The 18230-nt window shown below is 30.9% G+C and overlaps 1 protein-coding gene and 1 pseudogene across 2 annotated transcripts; both read right to left on the minus strand.

Moving 5' to 3' along the window:
* Window positions 1-8459: 8459 nt before the first annotated feature.
* Window positions 8460-12396, minus strand: LOC137835569 (condensin complex subunit 2). Of its 2 annotated transcripts, XM_068644132.2 has the most exons (13): window positions 12032-12396; window positions 11827-11928; window positions 11564-11681; window positions 11259-11323; window positions 11128-11188; window positions 10847-11047; window positions 10460-10746; window positions 10206-10350; window positions 9840-10114; window positions 9718-9748; window positions 9468-9598; window positions 9156-9266; window positions 8460-8875 (listed from the first exon to the last, which is right to left on the minus strand). In XM_068644132.2, exons 1-13 carry the CDS (start codon window positions 12305-12307, stop codon window positions 8660-8662), a joined length of 2019 nt encoding a protein of 672 aa, XP_068500233.1. In that variant the 5' UTR covers window positions 12308-12396; the 3' UTR covers window positions 8460-8659. The 2 variants fall into 2 exon arrangements, with proteins under 2 accessions (XP_068500233.1, XP_090158266.1); XM_090302140.1 differs by lacking the exons at window positions 11128-11188; window positions 11259-11323; window positions 11564-11681; window positions 11827-11928; window positions 12032-12396 and having other exon boundaries at window positions 10460-10732; window positions 10847-11027.
* A 4248-nt stretch (window positions 12397-16644) lies between these two features.
* On the minus strand, window positions 16645-18196 carry LOC150027605 (uncharacterized; annotated as a pseudogene).
* Window positions 18197-18230: the final 34 nt, after the last annotated feature.

Below are 18230 nucleotides of genomic sequence, written 5' to 3' on the forward strand. Positions count from 1 at the left end.
GCCAAAGTGAATGGAGGCAGAAAAAAGAGGTCACTCTCAAAGAAATAATGTCCTTGCACCAATCTGATCTTGAGGCCTTGGAATCCTCAAATGAAAGATGTCAAAGCAAGCACACCAATCTCAAAAGCAACCACCACAAAACCAATGAAACAATAAAGACAAACAAGAAAAGGTATAAGCAAGGAAAGGTAATTGCAAAAGGAATACTATATGTAATACAAACTCAAAGAGTAAGAATGAAAGACAATCAATAAAATAAAGAACTCAATGAGAAAAATAGGCACACAAAAGAATACTTAAGGAAAAGCACTAGAGTAGATGAAGAAAACAAAAAAATTAGCTACTGGAAATTTTATTTTTTTTAAAAAGCAAACTGTGCTTGATATTCACTGATTTAACTGGAATGATGTAGAGCGAACTGGATTATGAAATTTAAACCACAGAAACTTCAAGATGTTAACTCAATAATGGCACTGGAATCAATTAAAAACAGTAAGCCAATTGAGAGAAATAAATTTTTCAAAATCGCTGCCAGATTACCGTATTCTTTTCGGCAGAATTGTACACTTTTTTTATTTTATTTATCATTTTTTGTGTACTTTGAATTTTTGAATGATTCTTTTTTCTACTCTTTTCTAACACTTAGAATATCACAAATCCAGAATTTCATAATTTTCCAGTGAGTAAATCAATTGCAATAAGGAAAAACAGTAAGCACTTTTTTCAGAAACAGAGGAATCCTAATAGGAATAAAAAACAGGATTATGAACTAGCAAAGACATAATGGAAAATGATGTATTGGAACTTGTATAGGTCTAGAATACAAGTATGAACTCAATTCTAAAAAGAAAATGCACAAAGGATCAACATCAATTCAGAAAATTATATGACACCAAAGCAAGAAACAATCAAAACAATAAAAGTACTACTAGAAGTAATGACAAATATGGAATAACATGACTAAGACAAAACTTGACATGATTACAAAATTAAAAGACACATCACAAATTTTAACAAGTGAAAGGAAGCTTAAGGTAAACTCTAGGAAGGATAATGCCATTCCAAAAGAGCAACCATACTCATAAGAATTATGAGTGCCATAAACCTTTTCACAAGCACTTGGTGTAAAAGAAAAACAGCAAGAATACTCAATTAAAATTCTAAAACAGAAACTTAAATTGCAAGAAAATTAAAGAGCTCTTGAAATAAAGTGCACACAACTCAACAATTAAACAAGAATGAACCTAAGACTCATGATACCACATGATGTGATTCCATTAGCCATATAGAGAATGATTCTTGACCTTCTTAGGAATCACCTTGAGTTGGACATTATAGAGGCACTTTTCTTAGAGTTGGATCATTTGTTCTAAGACAAGAACTCACCAAAAACTAGTACCAAATCCCAAACTCATTTGGATGAACCAATTTTAGTCAAATTGAACCAAAAAAGAGGAGAAACTAAAAGGAACCGAACAGAATTGAAATTAAAAGGCAAGAACAGAACATAGGTGCTGGAAAAACAGAAAAACCAAACCAAAAAAACTCAAGAACACAAGACAACATGAACAATTGAAAGAGAAGAAAGGAAGGAGAAGAGAGTGCTCATGAAGATGGAAGAATGTTGGATGATCTCGCCACTAGAAGTGTGGAATGCTCCTAGATAAGAGTGATGCCGCCACTTGAGGACTCCATTGATCCATCAAGATAAGACTAGAGAAGAAGGCTCCAAAAGCTCTCCAAAGTTCACTCAAAATTTGAGTAGAGTTTTCTTAGATTAATTCCAATCTGAATTTTACAAAGGAAGCACCTCTATTTATAGCCTAAGGTGCTGAAAAAATAGGTGGGAAATTTCAAATAAGCTCATTTGAAATTCCCACCAAAAACAAGTCACATGGGAGGTGTGACCTTTTTCTACTATGACACCTCCCAAAAACTACACCTACACCACTCTCCTAAGTCACATGGGTAATGTGACTTTATTTTACATTTTCACACTCCTTTATTTAATAACCACACCTCCTAAAACTATACAAGAGTATTTCAAAGCTTGGCCTTGCCCCTCATGGGATGGACTTGGGCTCTTTGGGCTTTGGCCTTCTTGGGCTTGGTCTTGGGCTTTGGGCTTGGGCCTCATCTTTATTTTATGTCTTCTTTTAATTTTGAGAAGACTAGAAGGAAGAACTTCAAATGTGAGGGTGGATGTCCTCTTCCTCCATTAATAAAAGCCTTCTTTATTTGATTCTCATCAGCATAGTAGTTTCCACTAAGACTCGTGGTTCTTGAAGAACTAAATAAAATCCATGTGCAGCAGTTCAAAGGGTTTTGAAGTAGAAACTACACTTTTCAGTTTGAAAGAATGTTTGATTTGCTTCCCCTTTTGACATGCTTCACATATATGGTCTTTCTCAAACTTGAGTTTGGGTAAACCTACCACAAGATCTTTAGAGATCAGTTTATTTAGATGATGCATGTGGATATGTGTTATCTCTCTATGCCATAAGCATGATTCTTCATGTTTGGTTAGAAGATCGCCAATAAATGCAAAATATCAGATATAAAGAAGATAAACATTGTTAACCCTTTTACCAATCAACAATATTTCCTGTGAATTAGATAGTCATATCTCACAAGTGTTGGGCTTGAAGGTTACTTGATAACCTTTGTCACACAACTTGCTAATGCTAAGGAGACTATGCTTGAGTCCTTCCACAAATAGCACATCATGAATCAAGAAGGTGTTCTTGTCACCAATGGTGCCTCTTCCAAGAATCTTCCCTTTGTTGTTGTCTCCATAAGTCACATGACCTTCGTGCTTGAGGAAAAGATTGACAAACTTGCTTTTATCCCCTATGATGTGCTTAAAACATCCACTGTCCCGGTACCACATATGTTGATTTTCCACCAAAGTACCCTACAAGGCAAAATCAAGATGCAAGATTTGGTTCCCTTACAAATGTGGGTCCATGAGTATTAACTGATGGATTAGGATCCTTAGAATTCTTAGGAACCCATTTCAAAATACCTTTAGGTACATAAAATTTCCTAACTCTTCTAACAGAGTGGCCTCTTTTCATACAATAAAAGCATGAAACAACCGATTGTTTCGACTTTTCAATCGCCTGTTTTTCAAAAAAACTTGTAACTGCTTTTTTCTTGCTGCGTGGATTAAAACTCAATCCATCTTTTCCAAAAACACAATTTTGAGATGCAAGAACAGTCTCAAAGTTTGATTTGCCTTTTGAAATCTTATCCATAGTTTTACAAGGTAGTGAACCTTCTTTTGAAGAGATTCACAATTTTCACAAAAATTTGAGTCACATTTGTAAGAAGAGTTTTTGTAAATCAACTCTAGATTTTCAAAATCATTTTTTGAATTATTAACCTCTTCTTCCAATGCTTTGACTCTATTTTCCAGCCAATTATTCAAGTCTTTCAATCGGTTCTTCAAAAGGGTCAGCCTATTTGCTTCTTCATGAGTTTCTTTAAATGCATCAAGAAGTTAGCTGTAATTTTCAAAATTGATTGAGGTGCTGGAACTTACACTGCTTGTGTCAGATCCTCCCTTTGCCATTAGGCACAGATTTTCCTCTTCATCTTCACTTGATGGTGAACTTGAGGAAGAAACATCATTGTCTTGCCAAGCAATGTAGGCTCTTTTAGATTTTTCCTTCTTATCAAATTTCTTGCTTGACCCTTTCTCTTTAATTTCTTTGTTGGGAATATCAGCTTTTATATGGCCATGTTAACCACATCCAAAGCATGTATATTTGTTCGTATTAAAATCATTGAGTTTCTTGTTGTTATACCTATTGGAGGATTGTTTCTTGTTGTTGTTTTTCTTCAAGAATTTGCTGAATTTCCTGGTCAACAAATTAAGAGTTTCTCCATCACTATCCTCACTTGATTCTTGACAGTTTTTTTAACCAGCAGGATTCAAAGCAATGTTTCTCAGATGCTTCTTTTCATGCTCTTGATCATTCATCCTATTCATCTCCAATTCATGTTCTCTAAGCTTTCTAAACAGTGAAGTTGTTGTCAAGGATGTTAAATCTCTAGATTCAGAGATGGTTGTGACTTTGGGCTACCAAGACCTATCTAAGCACTTGAGGATCTTGATATTGAATTCCTCCCTTTCAGAGGTTTTTCCTAAGTTGATCAGATGGTTAACAATATGGGTGAAACTCTTTTGAACATCAACAATGGTCTCCCCTTTTTGCATTCTAAACATCTCATACTCTTGTATTAGAGTGTGCTTTCTTGCTCTCTTTACACCATTGGTTCCTTCATGAGTAACTTCAAGAATATCCCACATTTCTTTAGCTGAAGCACATTGTGATACCTTGAAAAACTCATCAGAATTTAAAGCAGGTGTTATGATATTCTTAACAATGCAATCAAACTTAGCCTTTTTGCTTTCGGACTCAGTCCATTGAGACCAAGGATTTTCAACAAAAACATTATCTTTTTCAATTTTTGGAATAAAAGGACCATTTTCAATTACGTCCCAAATTCCTCTATCAATTGATTCCACAAAGATCTTCATTCTTACCTTCCAAAACTGGTAATTCAAACCACAAAACAAAGGTGATTTGTTAATAAATGCACCCTCCCCAAAGGGTAGTTTTTCAGCCATGAAAAAGATTTTAGGATCGAAAACTTGAATGACTTTCAAGAACTTAGCTCTGCTGCCAATTGTTAGAGATGTAGGCCTTAAACAAGAGGGGGTGAATTGTTTATGAAAGATTTTAGCAAATGTTGAAGGTAGATTGAAATCCAATGAGAAATCAATGAAGTAGAAATGAGTTTAGCCAAAAAAAAATTTGTTTTTAATATGATTTCAAAAAATCAATCGGTTATTTTTGCGAAACAATCGGTTGTTTTTATCAACATTTATTAAAAATCAAAGCATAACATATTTAAAAGAGATAAAGGATAGAAAGATCAACACAAAAAGTTTTATATTGGTTCACTCTTTACCAAGAGCTACATCTAATCCTCAGAAACCTCTGAGTATTCCACTAAGCAATCAAACACTTTGATTACACAACACACACCAAAGTGGTGATCTTGAACCCTTTAAGAACACACACCACCTTTGACAAAAACACTGGTTGATTTCCCCCTACATACATTGTTGGCAAAAGGAAAACCGTTCACAATTTGTTAATCCCCCAGTCAGAGTTGGAAAAAATTGGAGTTGAACTTCACTACACACAAAGGGGAGGAGACATTACCTTTCATGGTCTCCACCAAGCCATTTTGTATCCTATCATATCACTTCGTGATATTGGGTTTGGTGTTAGGAGTTTTGTGGAGAAAATTGAGTCATATCCGGTATCGACCGGTACACTACACTATTGACGCCTCACGGTGGACGCCAATTGTACCTGTATAGACAAATAGGGGCTTAGATAGTACCTGGATGTAACAATTGTCTTTGATCTCTCGTTCGCTCCTCCTTCGTCCTTCTCGTACTCGCTTCTCTGTGCCCGGTTGGGAGTTAACCTACAAAAGGTTCTCTGACGATCAAGTAAGTACTCTGCATAAGAGAGTGTATGATTTATTTGATAAATGCATACCTTACTCCTTTGTAGAGGATTTATTTATAATGTTTGGTTATGGTGGTTATGGGCCCTCTGTTATGATGAGTCGAATCTATCAAATATCAGTGTTAATTTATTTCTTGGAAGGTTTCCTTATTTCTCGAGACGTTACCTAGATTTGGTGGGATATATTCCTAATTGTCAGGAGTCTCTACAACTGTTTTAACCGCTATTTATTATAACTGCTTTAAATGTATTCTAACCTAGTTAGTTGGTTACCGAAACCAACTAACTGGTTGATATAGATAATTCATTTTTCCTAATTACGGTTTTAAGTATTCCTTGTTGATATCTACTCTTTTTTGTTATATTTGTACATGATTTAGTTAATTAACTCCTTTTTTTTTTAAGTTTTGATAATGTCAAATCAAATTTAATCTCGATCTATATTATATTAGATATTTCCTCGCCAAAAATTCCAATTTTTTTTTTAAGGTCTTACAAATTTTAATTGTCAAATTAAAATATAAATTATCTCTTTTGCATGTAAAAAATTGTATAGATGTTTACTGGTTGTCTTAATCAGGACTCTCTTAATAAATAAAAAATTGTTTAATGTAAAGCACGCATCTTAAAACAAAACAAAAAAAAACTAATTATAAACTTGTATGAAAAAGTTAATGCTATTTCATTTTTAAAAAAAACCTTATTTAGTAAGTGGTTTCCAAAAAATCAACGGGTTAATTTTTTGAAATAATCGGTTGTTTTTATAAGCAGTTATTAAAAATCAAAGCAGAACAGATTTAAAAGAGATAAGGGATAGAAAGATAAACACAAAAAGTTTTATATTAGTTCATTCTTTATCAAGAGCTACATCCCGTTCTCAGAACCCTCTAAGTATTCCACTAAGTAATCAAACACTTTGATTACACAACACACATCAAAGTGATGATTTTAAACCCTTTAAGAACACATACCACCTTTGGCAAAAACATCACAGATCTCAGAACAGTCTCTCTGAATCTGCACAACAACAATTCTTACATAAATATAGTGGTCAAGAGAGAAAAATAATGATAACACCTGGTACAATCACAGATTGAACAGAAAGAATACAATGCAATCTTATTACACTCTTAGAAATAATCCAAAGCTTAAAGCAATCTTAGAAAAACTAATTTGAAAGAGATAATCTAAATTACTAACAACAAACATATTATTTAAACTTGAATTAGTTGTTAAAAACATTTAATGCAAGAGTCAAATAGTTTTAAAACAAATTAAACCACTTCAACATAATTATGTTAAGGATTTTCAAAAATCAACCAATTGAAAACACGAAACAATCGGTTGAATTGGATTGACAGCAAGGTCAACCAATTTTAATCGTTTTCAAATTCTTTTCAAAAACACTAAGTGTGAAACAATGGATTGAATCGACATTTCAACAGGTTGATTTTCCACTTTCTTTAGAAAATATCTCTTTTTCAAAAGAACATGAATCAAGCAACCTTGGATCATAACTTTGTGTGGATTAACAAATTCAAACTACACAAAACACACACTCAATCAACAACATAGTCTTAACTGATATTTGTTAAGATAAATAACATAAAATATTGACAATCACAGTGTTAATGTTAATGAGATGTTAGTATTATGATTACTATTTAATAATAACTCAACTTCAACATAATGATTTTTTTATTCAACTTCAAACCCTCTAAATCCTAAAACTCTAAAATATCAATAAATTTCTAAGGTAATTTTAAACAAATTTACATTTTTAAAACTTGTTTTCTATCTTTATAAACATTTTTGTTAAGTTTCCAATCCATTGTCTCAAATTAATAATTAATTATGCTAAACAAAATTGGTTTTAATAAGTTTTGCAAATATTTAATTACTTTAAAAAATAATGGACTGTGCAATTCGAAAAATTACAGTTTCATAAATAATCAGCTGTATTTTATAATAATTGAATATACTAACTCAAAATATGTTTTCTAGATTACACGAATAACATAATAATAAATTCTATTTAATTATAATTGATTATTTTTTCAATATCATAAATCAAAATTAAGTGTTATAGATTTTTTATTATAATTCTTTGTATCTTATACACCAGTTGATGTAATTACATGGTATTTGAGTGTCTGTTTCTTCTTGAATGGTGTTCAAAAAAAATTATAATTTTTTTTTATTAATTGCATAAAAAATTTGATAACTAAATAGTTTTAAAAATAATGAAAAAATCAGCTAGGATTGTTTAAATTAAATTAGATAATTTTTTGTTAAATCTAACTAGTGTAAAGTTTATATACATCTTTCTTTTCATCTTTACTGTTGTCATTAAGTATCTTTACCATTTTCATCAATTTTTTAATATAAAAAATTTAAATAATAAATTTTTTATTTAACCAATTCATGAATATGATTTTAGCCATCCCTTTTTAACACAATAATTTAAATTTTTAGAATGAACCTTAATTAACTATGTTTAATAATTTAAATTTTTAGAATGAACCTTAATTAACTATGTTTAACTTTTAAAAGGTTTAAAAAAATGAAATAAAAAATCTACATATATACTATGAATTAAAATTCCTATCTTAGAACTCTCAATTACAAATTTTCCACACTCTCGTCTCTCCTTCACATACATCTCACGGCAATAATCGAAAAGCTCCTTCGATCATCTCAATTTAAATTTCTCATAAATTAAAATTAATTAAATGCATTAATATTTTAGAAAATACTAATTTAACATCTCTATAAATTGAAGCACTTAGCGTTCGTTAAAGAATAATTTGATTTATTTTACCTTCTTAAGTCATTTTAATTTCTTCTTTTAAAAGTTAATTCAAATTCACTATTTTTTTATCATCGTTTCAAATCCAAAGCCTGCTATTTACAATCTTCTGATCATCTAAGATCCTAAAATCATTGTATAAGTTCTCTCGCTCACGAGGTCTTGCCTATGAATAAAAAAAACAGAGCACTTTCTGCAATCAAAATAAAGTATCATAGCAAGCAAACCATCTGGAACTTAAACTTGTTAACATATTTCCTTTCTCCTGAAGTGAAGATATAGTTGAATGAAGCAGTATCTAAACTGTTCTGGTGTTAGTGGCACCATCAAGTAAGCATATGCCAAGATCATCCAAGTTGGGGCAACTTTGGATGCTCAACCCCTTCTCATTAGCCAAATGTAATAGGCATATAAAACACAGATGTGGAGATATGTCACTAATAGTTGCAGCAGCATTGCATTTACTTGGAAAGTTTGTCAATATATGCCTGAAAGATACCATTTCTTTCTGACCCTTTAACAAACCAATGGAGGAATTAAAACTTATCAGTCAACTTAAAAGAACAGGTAAAAAAAGCATTTAATCATCTATGCACATAGAACAGTAAAGCAAAACCATTCAGCATTAACAATGTAAGACTAGCGGAGAAGAAATTTGTCACAACAATGCATGAAGAAAACATACGTATCAAGCATTTTATTTAGTGAGGTAATGATATTGAAAGTTTATAACTAGAATAGGGACATGCAGTTTCAAGCAGATCCTTTTAACAAACGATGAAACCTTAGCATACCTGAAACGGAAGTTGAATAGATTCTTGAATATGGTCCCAGAGTGTTATTTTCAGAGCCTGCACATTGACTTGTTTGGATGTTTTGTCATACTGGACTTCAATTTTATTGATCTGTCATTTGGAAATAAATAATCATACGAATGCTCTAAGGTGGAATAATTTTTGAAAAATCGTTTGTTGAAATTAGAATCAATGAACAAGAATACAAGATCTCATGAAAGATATGATCCTTTCATCTGCATATATGAATTATGATACAATCATATATCCAGAGCAACGATGTAAATTATTCAATAAAAACTGTGAACCCACTTGACGAGGCCGAGAAATAAGTGTGCTAGAGTCACCCATGTCATTATATACATCAGTAACATCATCACAAACACTTCCATCATCCCAGGAAGGGAATGATTCGTTATTATAGCATTGTTCTTCTGAGACATCTGCAAATACATTTGAGTTTTAAACGCAATCAATCACAAATGAAAATGCTCTAAAATGTCTTTTGTATTGACAGCAAAGATATATAGAGAATTATTGATATCACAATAGTATATTTTACCTGGTACCATTCTCGCTCTCCTCCCAATACACTGCAGAAAAAATAGCAAGCATTGGAGAAACAATAATCATTTCTATGGACAGAGATATTTAAAACTATTTTTATATACGTTAATAAAACACCTTTACATAAGGCAAAAGAAATAACTTGACAAGATCCTCTGGTTCGTAGTGCCAGTCCTCTGGAAGTTTTGAAACGCAAGGTGATATATTTTCTGGGAGCAGTAATGATTTGGGATTCTTGGGAGGAGAAAAAATATCAGGTATTATTTTATCCAGAAAACTTGTGAATTCTAAATCAACTTTGACCTGTCTCTTTGTCCTTGGCTGCCTGGTTTTCTGGATCATCAACTCATCCTCGGAAGTACAATAAGTAGAATGAACCTTTGACTTTGAGCCTAGAAATGGATCAGAATTTATTAACACACTGAGCTTCCAAATATAGATACAACTAGCCATTACAATCTCTAGCTGCTTCCTATATCCCACCTTGAATTTTTTTATATTTCCAATGATCAGGACCTGCCCATGATTTTTTCTTTGACCTAAAACCCAGACTCAAAAATAAACATCCATCGACATTGTCAAATATGTCATCCATATCAGGGTCTTGGGAATTAAAAGGTTCTTTTTCCTACAATGAGATATGAGGCCCATCAAACACTTGCTATAACAACACAAATTAATCTTTTAAAATATCTGCCAAGATAAGCATTGGTGTTATTGCTGAAGCATTACAAAACCTCATGGTAACTTGGAAAACTAGGGTCTGCGTCACTAAAGCCCCCTTCAGCAGCAAATGTTTGGGTATCGTGTCCATAACTCCAAGAGGAGCAGTTCTCATATTCTTCTTTTCCATTGACAACTTTACAATCAATAGCTGCATCAAACTCTTCAGCTGATTTCTCGCCAGAAGATTGAAAATCAAAAGGCCTTCTATTATTTTCATCAAATTGATTTACTATCATCCGGAGAGTTGGAGAGATTACATCTTTCGTATGCATATTCAGTATCATCTGTTCAACACAGTCTATACAAGAGTAAAGATAACTAAGTCCCTGGTCCATATTGAATGTTTGCATTTGTTATGTTACACCAGTTTTGCTACTCCATTTAAAAGATCAATATACCTCTGGCGAAAGAAAGATCAATTGTATCTGAAATATCATGATCATTTTGACTGATTATGCACTTCGCGGGCACTTCAAGTGAGTCAAAGAGCACCCTACATTTACCATATACGCCAAGATTATTCATCAAAAGGCCTTTGGCTCCACCTTCATCAAATTTTGCTGATGTCTGGTGATAGAGTGGATCCACTGCAAATGCAACTGAAAAACAAATATATTGTCAGCACAACCTCTATCCCACATGACAAACAAGTGACAAATAGAAAGAGATTTGAGATCACCGTCAAACTTCTTTACATTAAGAACCTCAAAAGATGATTCCAATGTTGACAAAAAAGACAACTGCATGGACAAACACCGCTTAGAACTTAGCAAAATGTATGATTTCAATCCAAAGATCTAGATTATTAACCTTTTTGTCAACTTCCTTCCTGCTTGCCTGTCCATTTCCAGCATTAACACTCCCTAAAGTAGCGTCTGAAGACTATGACACTGTGCATTAGAAACTATTAAAGAATAAAAAGGTTAAAATATACCGCGGTCATTCATAGTTCATACATTCTTAAGATACCAAATTTTCAAGTAGAATTAGATAACTCGTGATACAATTAAGGAGAAAAAACAATCCCCATTTCCCCCATTTGCAAAGCAAAGGACAACCTATATCGTCATAAAAGGGCAAAAAATGTTCATTGATAAGAGGGTACTTATAGTAACCTTCCTCGGTATCTTGGCCTGCTCTATTCATTCCAGCAAGGACTTTATATGCATTGGAATGCACCGAATCCACCCTTAAGGAATATATTCTGACTCCAGCTTCAAGAGTACAGCTTGCCTGCCCAAAAAAAAAAAAAAGAGGAACGTAACAGTGATGTATATACAAGCATCTGCTTTTAGTGTCACAGATGTCTCATTGATGGATTTACACTTGCAAACGTGCATGTTCAAAACATACAAATCAAGTAGCAAGCAGAACATACTATTTGAAAATTAGTCTCCACTGGATTCCCTTCTTCAACCCTAATAATATCGGTGAGGTGATCGATCAAATCCAACTCCCACGTGTTTTTCTGATTGATTTTCTGCACAAAACAAAATAAACTTCATCTCAGAACAAAGCCAATAAATAATAAGGAAAACCAAACAACAGAAAGAGTAGTATGCGATGACGATTTTGATGATTACATTTTCGGAAGCGAGCTTTATGCAGTTGTGGAACAACTCGAGAATCTGGTGCTTGTTGAGACAGGGAATAGACTTGGGAGGGTGCGAGTGGAAGTTGACGGCAAGGGACTTGTGGTGGCGGATGGCGGCGGCGCGGGCTGCACGAGCCTGGGCTCGTTCGAGCTGGTCGTCGTTGGAGCCCACGAAGAAGGCACTCGTGGGAGACTGCATACGAGCGGACATGGGAACCCTCGTTTTGTGGACCATCGTTGGACTTGAGATTAAGGCTTCCGCCATTGAAATGTAGGATTCGTGCAACTGTTTCGTAACAGAAAATAAACTGTCTATTTTCCCTCCATTTACTGCACTTCGAATTCTTAGGGAAATCAAACACTTGCTCACAAAGGAAACCGGTAATCAAAATAGTTTTTCACTATTAAAATCATTATTAGTTAGTGTTTCTGAAGGTAATTTTTTAATTAAATTTATTTATTTGAATTGTTTTCTTTTTTTTCTATTACTAATGTCAAGTGCAATCCCTTTTTATTTTATTTTTATTTGTTATTTTGAAAGATAATGATTGGGTTATTTTTCTATTTAGGAAAATTCTTTCTTCACAGTTTTTTTACACGGTTTGAACTGAATTCATGAAAGTATAGTTTCTCGAGTTACTACAGCCATAATAACTAGCATGAAGAACTTCTATTATTGTGATTATTGTGAAGGTAAGTTTAATTTTTTTTCTCATTGAATCTTCCTCACACTATTTCTAGACCCTGCTTCTTCTTTTATCGTGTGTTGCATTGATATTAGATTATACAATTCAATTTTCTTTTTATTTTAACATTCTGATTGGACAATTCATTATATAAAATCGGATAAAGATATACATTCTATAAATACGGACGCAATGTATATTAGATTATACAATCCAATTTGTAATATAAATTAAATATACATACAGGATATAACAATCCAGAAGTTAAAACTAAATCTATGATTACCTACCAATTGTAGAATTAAATATATAAATTAAATTCATAAATGATATTGTACAATTCATTTTAGCTTCGAATTGTTTAATTTAGTATGTATATTTTTAAATTGGAGAAATTTAGGATTCTTTAATCCAGTACACAAATGAGTACATTTAAAATTTTGAAATTATATAAAATGCTAAAAAACCAATGGAGGTGCAGCGAGAATTTACCTTGAATTTACATAGTTAAAATTCGATCATCTAAGTCTACTACATTACATCTTCTATAAATAATCTATAAATAATGACCAATTTAATTAAGCTAACTTATTAGTGAATTTTAAAAAAAATGGTATAGAGGTGATTAAATGAGTCATTTCACTTAATTTGGTTTTTTAATTTTTTTTTACTTCAACTTATTTTTTCTAATTAAATGAGTGGCTCGCTTAATTTGATTTTGTAAATTTTTTTACTTCAACCTATTTTTTATTTTTTCCAATATAAAAACTGAAACCAAATGTCAAATGGCCGAAATAAATGTGAGAAAAAAATATCATCATATTATTGTGAATATTAATAACCACATGACATATTAATATCCAAAAAGAATCAATACCTATAAATGATAATTATAAATCACGTTAACGTACCTACCAAACACAAATACTAAATCATAATTATAAATAAAATCTAAATAATATAAAAAAAGGAATCCAACATATTCAATTTAAAACTTAAACACTAAATAACTAAATACAATTCAAAATTATCTTAAACTCAAAATATAATCCAAACTTATAAAAATATAAATTACTATCCAACATTCATTAGTGTTTCCTGCCCTTGTCTAACATTAGAGTTAGAGTATTGAACAAAGAAGTTCAAAACGTATTTTTCTCTTAAATCGCTGTATAAGATAAAAAAAAATGTTAACTAATAATAATATAATATTAAGTAATAAATTGTATAAAAAAATAAAAAATAAAATAAAATTAATGGAGATAAGTAAGCGTCCCTTATACTAATTTGTTTGTATACTTAAAATACAATGTATTAAAAACTTATAAAAGAGTATATATAAGATAGGGAAGTCATTCACGAAATAAAAATACTTGACAATGACTATTTTTAACAAGAAAAAAAATATTTTCACATTTAAACAATCACTTCATAATCTGCTTTTTAAAAATAATATAATAATTAAATAACACTATTTTATAATTATAAAGAAATACAGAAAAATGGTAAAATAAATAGTTGTATAAATTTATTGTGGTATAAAATCTCATAGCTCTTTTTACAAGGATTTATTAAGTAAATGAAGATTGTTCAACATCATTGATGTCTTGAAGTTGATATTTAAATAGTTAAAATTAGGTTTAATACCATTTTTTTTAATATAACTAGTAAAAAATCAATTCAGTTTTTAATTTTTATTTTCTTTGTCTTAATTTTTTTAAAATTTTAATTTGTTCTTTTCTATTTTATTGTTCTTGATGTTGTTAAGTATGTGTTGATTGAGTAGATAGAGTTGAATAGATTAGTGGTATGAGAATTACTTTTTTTTATGTACCTAATGAAGTCATTTTTTTTCTCTTTAGATTATTTTTCTTTTCTCTTTTGGTTCATCAATGTTTTAATACTACTCGTAGTTGTAATGGATGAGGATTGTAAAATCAGTGTAATTATTCTTATGGTTGTGGGAGTAGAAGTTCTTACGTTGCAACCAATTGTTATTGTGGAGAGCTTTTAGTATTGAAAAGAGTTATAACTCTTAAGAATGTTGAGAAACAACTTTGGAATTGTCCTTCCCAACTACAAGATTATAGTTATGGATTTTTTTTATTAAACCTATATTTATTTTGTACAACTACTTGATTTGTTTAGTTTTATGGTTTTGTTCAAAAATATAGTGACGATAGAGATGTGTTAGGGTGTAAAGATACATCCAAATTTTGTTAGAAATACGTCTAGATAATACATACATGTTAATTACAATTGTACTTCAAAATAAATTTAGATGTTAATTACAATTGTACTTCAAAATGCATTAAGATAATTAGTTCCTATGAATAACATACTTGTAGTTCAAAATACATCGAGATAATTAATTCCTCTAACTAACATAGATATACTTCAAAATACATGTTAAAACCACAAAAAATACTACGCAATCATAACTTCCAAATAGCACCCTTCCTATTCTATAATTTTAGCCTGGTGTTAGGTCTGACATATGTTGATAGGTGACCTTAGTCCCTTAATTATGTGTCAAAATTTTCAGTCTAAACAGATGTTAATATACATTCACACAACAATCTAATGTATATTTTTACTTGTATGAGAGGAATACTTTTCCAATATTCCAATTGATTTAAATATTTAAGTCTATTAGATATTTTTAATTGAAAAACTTGTTTTTTTACTTTCAAATTACAAATGATAGAACAAGTATAATACAACTAAACCCTAAACCCTAAACCCTAAACCCTAAACCTACGCAATCATAACTTCCAAATAGCACCCTTCCTATTCTATAATTTTAGCCTGGTGTTAGGTCTGACATATGTTGATAGGTGACCTTAGTCCCTTAATTATGTGTCAAAATTTTCAGTCTAAACAGATGTTAATATACATTCACACAACAATCTAATGTATATTTTTACTTGTATGAGAGGAATACTTTTCCAATATTCCAATTGATTTAAATATTTAAGTCTATTAGATATTTTTAATTGAAAAACTTGTTTTTTTACTTTCAAATTACAAATGATAGAACAAGTATAATACAACTACATAAAGCTTTTCAAGTTAAATCCCATTGCCCATATGTTTAGAGAAATAAAGCTTAAGTTTTCAAAGAATATCTATTAAGTGAAAATTAGAAGCTATCCATATATGGATATGATTTTTAGTTTAAATGTGATTTTGAAACGAATATAACATATATCCAAAAACTAGACATACCCTAAATTCTAGTTATTAAAATTATAATAGTAATTTGAACTCAAAAAGTTAGATTTTGATAAAATTATAATTAAAATCTTTATATTAGAATTCTTTTTTTTTTTTGTAAATGTGAGAAGAGACAGTATTCCAATAATCTTATTGATATATGAGATCAACCAATGACATAAGCACACTGGTATAAATAAAATTGAAAATCCAAATAATCATTTAATAAGTTCTACCGCGTCAAGTTGATTTAACACATGTTCCCCCATCCAAATAATAACTAATAAAATACACTCTACCTAATGTTAGAGTATACTTATCAATTAATGTCATATCTTTTATTGTCTTCATTAATAGTAGGATTACTTTTCACATAAGATTCCAAAAATACATTTAACTATTACAATACAAATCCTACATGTTTATATATAAGTTTAGAATTTTTCAAAACATTCCTAATATATGATTATGAATAAAAATATAAATATTAACAATATAAAATCCAAAACAACATTCTAAAGTCTTCTAGAACCTCGTGTACAAGTACAATCATCGCAATTTACAATACAACAAGAAAAGAAAGGGTAAGCTAGTGAAAATAAAGTTTTATAATATACACAATTAAATCAAAAGAGAAAACCAAATTACATGATCAATTATTCAATCTTTTTCAAATCCCAACATAAAACAATCACATAGATCACACATGAATCTACATATCCAGGAAATTCAATTAACAGAATAACAACTGACGCCTTCCAGAAGACTCGTATTAAGTAAGTCCTACCATATATTAACACCTGATCCAAAGATTATTAGCGAAACCAAGAGAAAGGATCAGGGTAAGTTCAATACAACCCAAGTCGTGCATCTCATACGTCACGATGTGCATGAACTCTCTCATTAGCTTCTCATTACCTAATATCTTAGTCTGTGTGACTTAGATAATTAATGAAGCTCAAAGATCTTTGTTACCACATAGGCACTAATACTTAATACACAAACAAATATCAGTTCATACATTATCTATTAATTCAATTTCATATCATTTTCATCATACAATATCATTCAAAACACAATCCACAACATTTAAAATCTTATTTAACATAAACAAATAACACTTAAATACTAAACCATCAAAATCTAATATTTTTATAAGTTTAAACAATATATATATATAAACAAACAATACAATATATAAACAAACAACATCTCTGCAAGAGAAATTGAATATCCCCTCCACATTTAGATCTTTTAACCTAGGGTACTATTGAAAGTTAAAGTTAGTTTCCCTTACCTGTAATTTCTTATTCCGAGGAAATTCCTGTTCAGGTAGGAGAACCATTATAAAATCTAAGGACCTAAAACAAGTTACTCAAACATTATCAAATTTTAGTATGTGGTAAAACAAGTTGAGAGGAACATTTTTTCCAATTGTTCCCATCAAGATTGATGACTAAATCATAGAAAAAAACAAAGAATAAGAGATCTTTAGAGTAAAAATGAACTTACTCTGTTTGAAGATCTGATCGGGTAGAAATATAATCTGACTCATCAGCTACTGCAGGATGTGATCAAATTTTGAAATAGATGAGAGAAAAAAAAAACAAAATAACTTTACGGGTGGTTACACTTTATATACAAATAGTCTCAATAACTTATCAACACATTGCATGTCCATGAATACATCTAATGAGCCTGAAAGTTATTTTGCCTCCACTTACACAATATCAATAATGTTGAGGATTTTCTTTGAACATGCCTCTATGACAGGAATATCTTGTGGGGGTAAAGACATGCTCCAATTTCATCAATTTATCCATCAAGTTCGTGATACAATTACAACAATTCTCCATTAAATTTACAAAACTGCAATTGTCAATTGGTTTTTCCAACTTAAGCAAGCTAATGATGAAGTGAATGAGTACTTTTATAACTAAAAGTGTATTAGATACCACCTTAACTCTTTCGGCCTTTATCTCTTCAGGTGTCAAGTCATTCCCTAAATTATTTTCACTTGAATTACCATCATGGACTTTGCTATTTCTGGACAACTCTCACAAAAAGTGTTGTCAACTTGGTATCAGATGAAGCAAGTTTCAATTATTTCATCTCCTGAAAACATCCTTCACTGAGACAACAATATGCGTCACTCCGCGCGCTCGCCTAATTGTTGTAATATTTGTGAAAGAAATCCTTTTAAGGACAAAACATGCTTCTCATATAGTATCAACCAATTTTGGTACTGATAGTTTTAGTTATTTACAGGCCCTCGGTATTATAAAA

The sequence above is a fragment of the Phaseolus vulgaris genome, chromosome 5 (genome assembly GCF_051622355.1).
Source record: "Phaseolus vulgaris cultivar YP4 chromosome 5, ASM5162235v1, whole genome shotgun sequence".
NCBI lineage: Eukaryota > Viridiplantae > Streptophyta > Magnoliopsida > Fabales > Fabaceae > Phaseolus > Phaseolus vulgaris.

Excerpts from the sequence above, each read along its gene's own strand:
- LOC137835569 (XM_068644132.2), bottom strand. The coding sequence starts at position 12,307 with ATGGCGGAAGCCTTAATCTCAAGTCCAACGATGGTCCACAAAACGAGG. Across the intron at positions 9,267-9,467 it reads TTATTTCTCGGCCTCGTCAA|ATCAATAAAATTGAAGTCCA; the intron begins GTGGGTTCACAG and ends TCCAAATGACAG. Across the intron at positions 8,876-9,155 it reads CTATTCAACTTCCGTTTCAG|GGTCAGAAAGAAATGGTATC; the intron begins GTATGCTAAGGT and ends GGTTTGTTAAAG.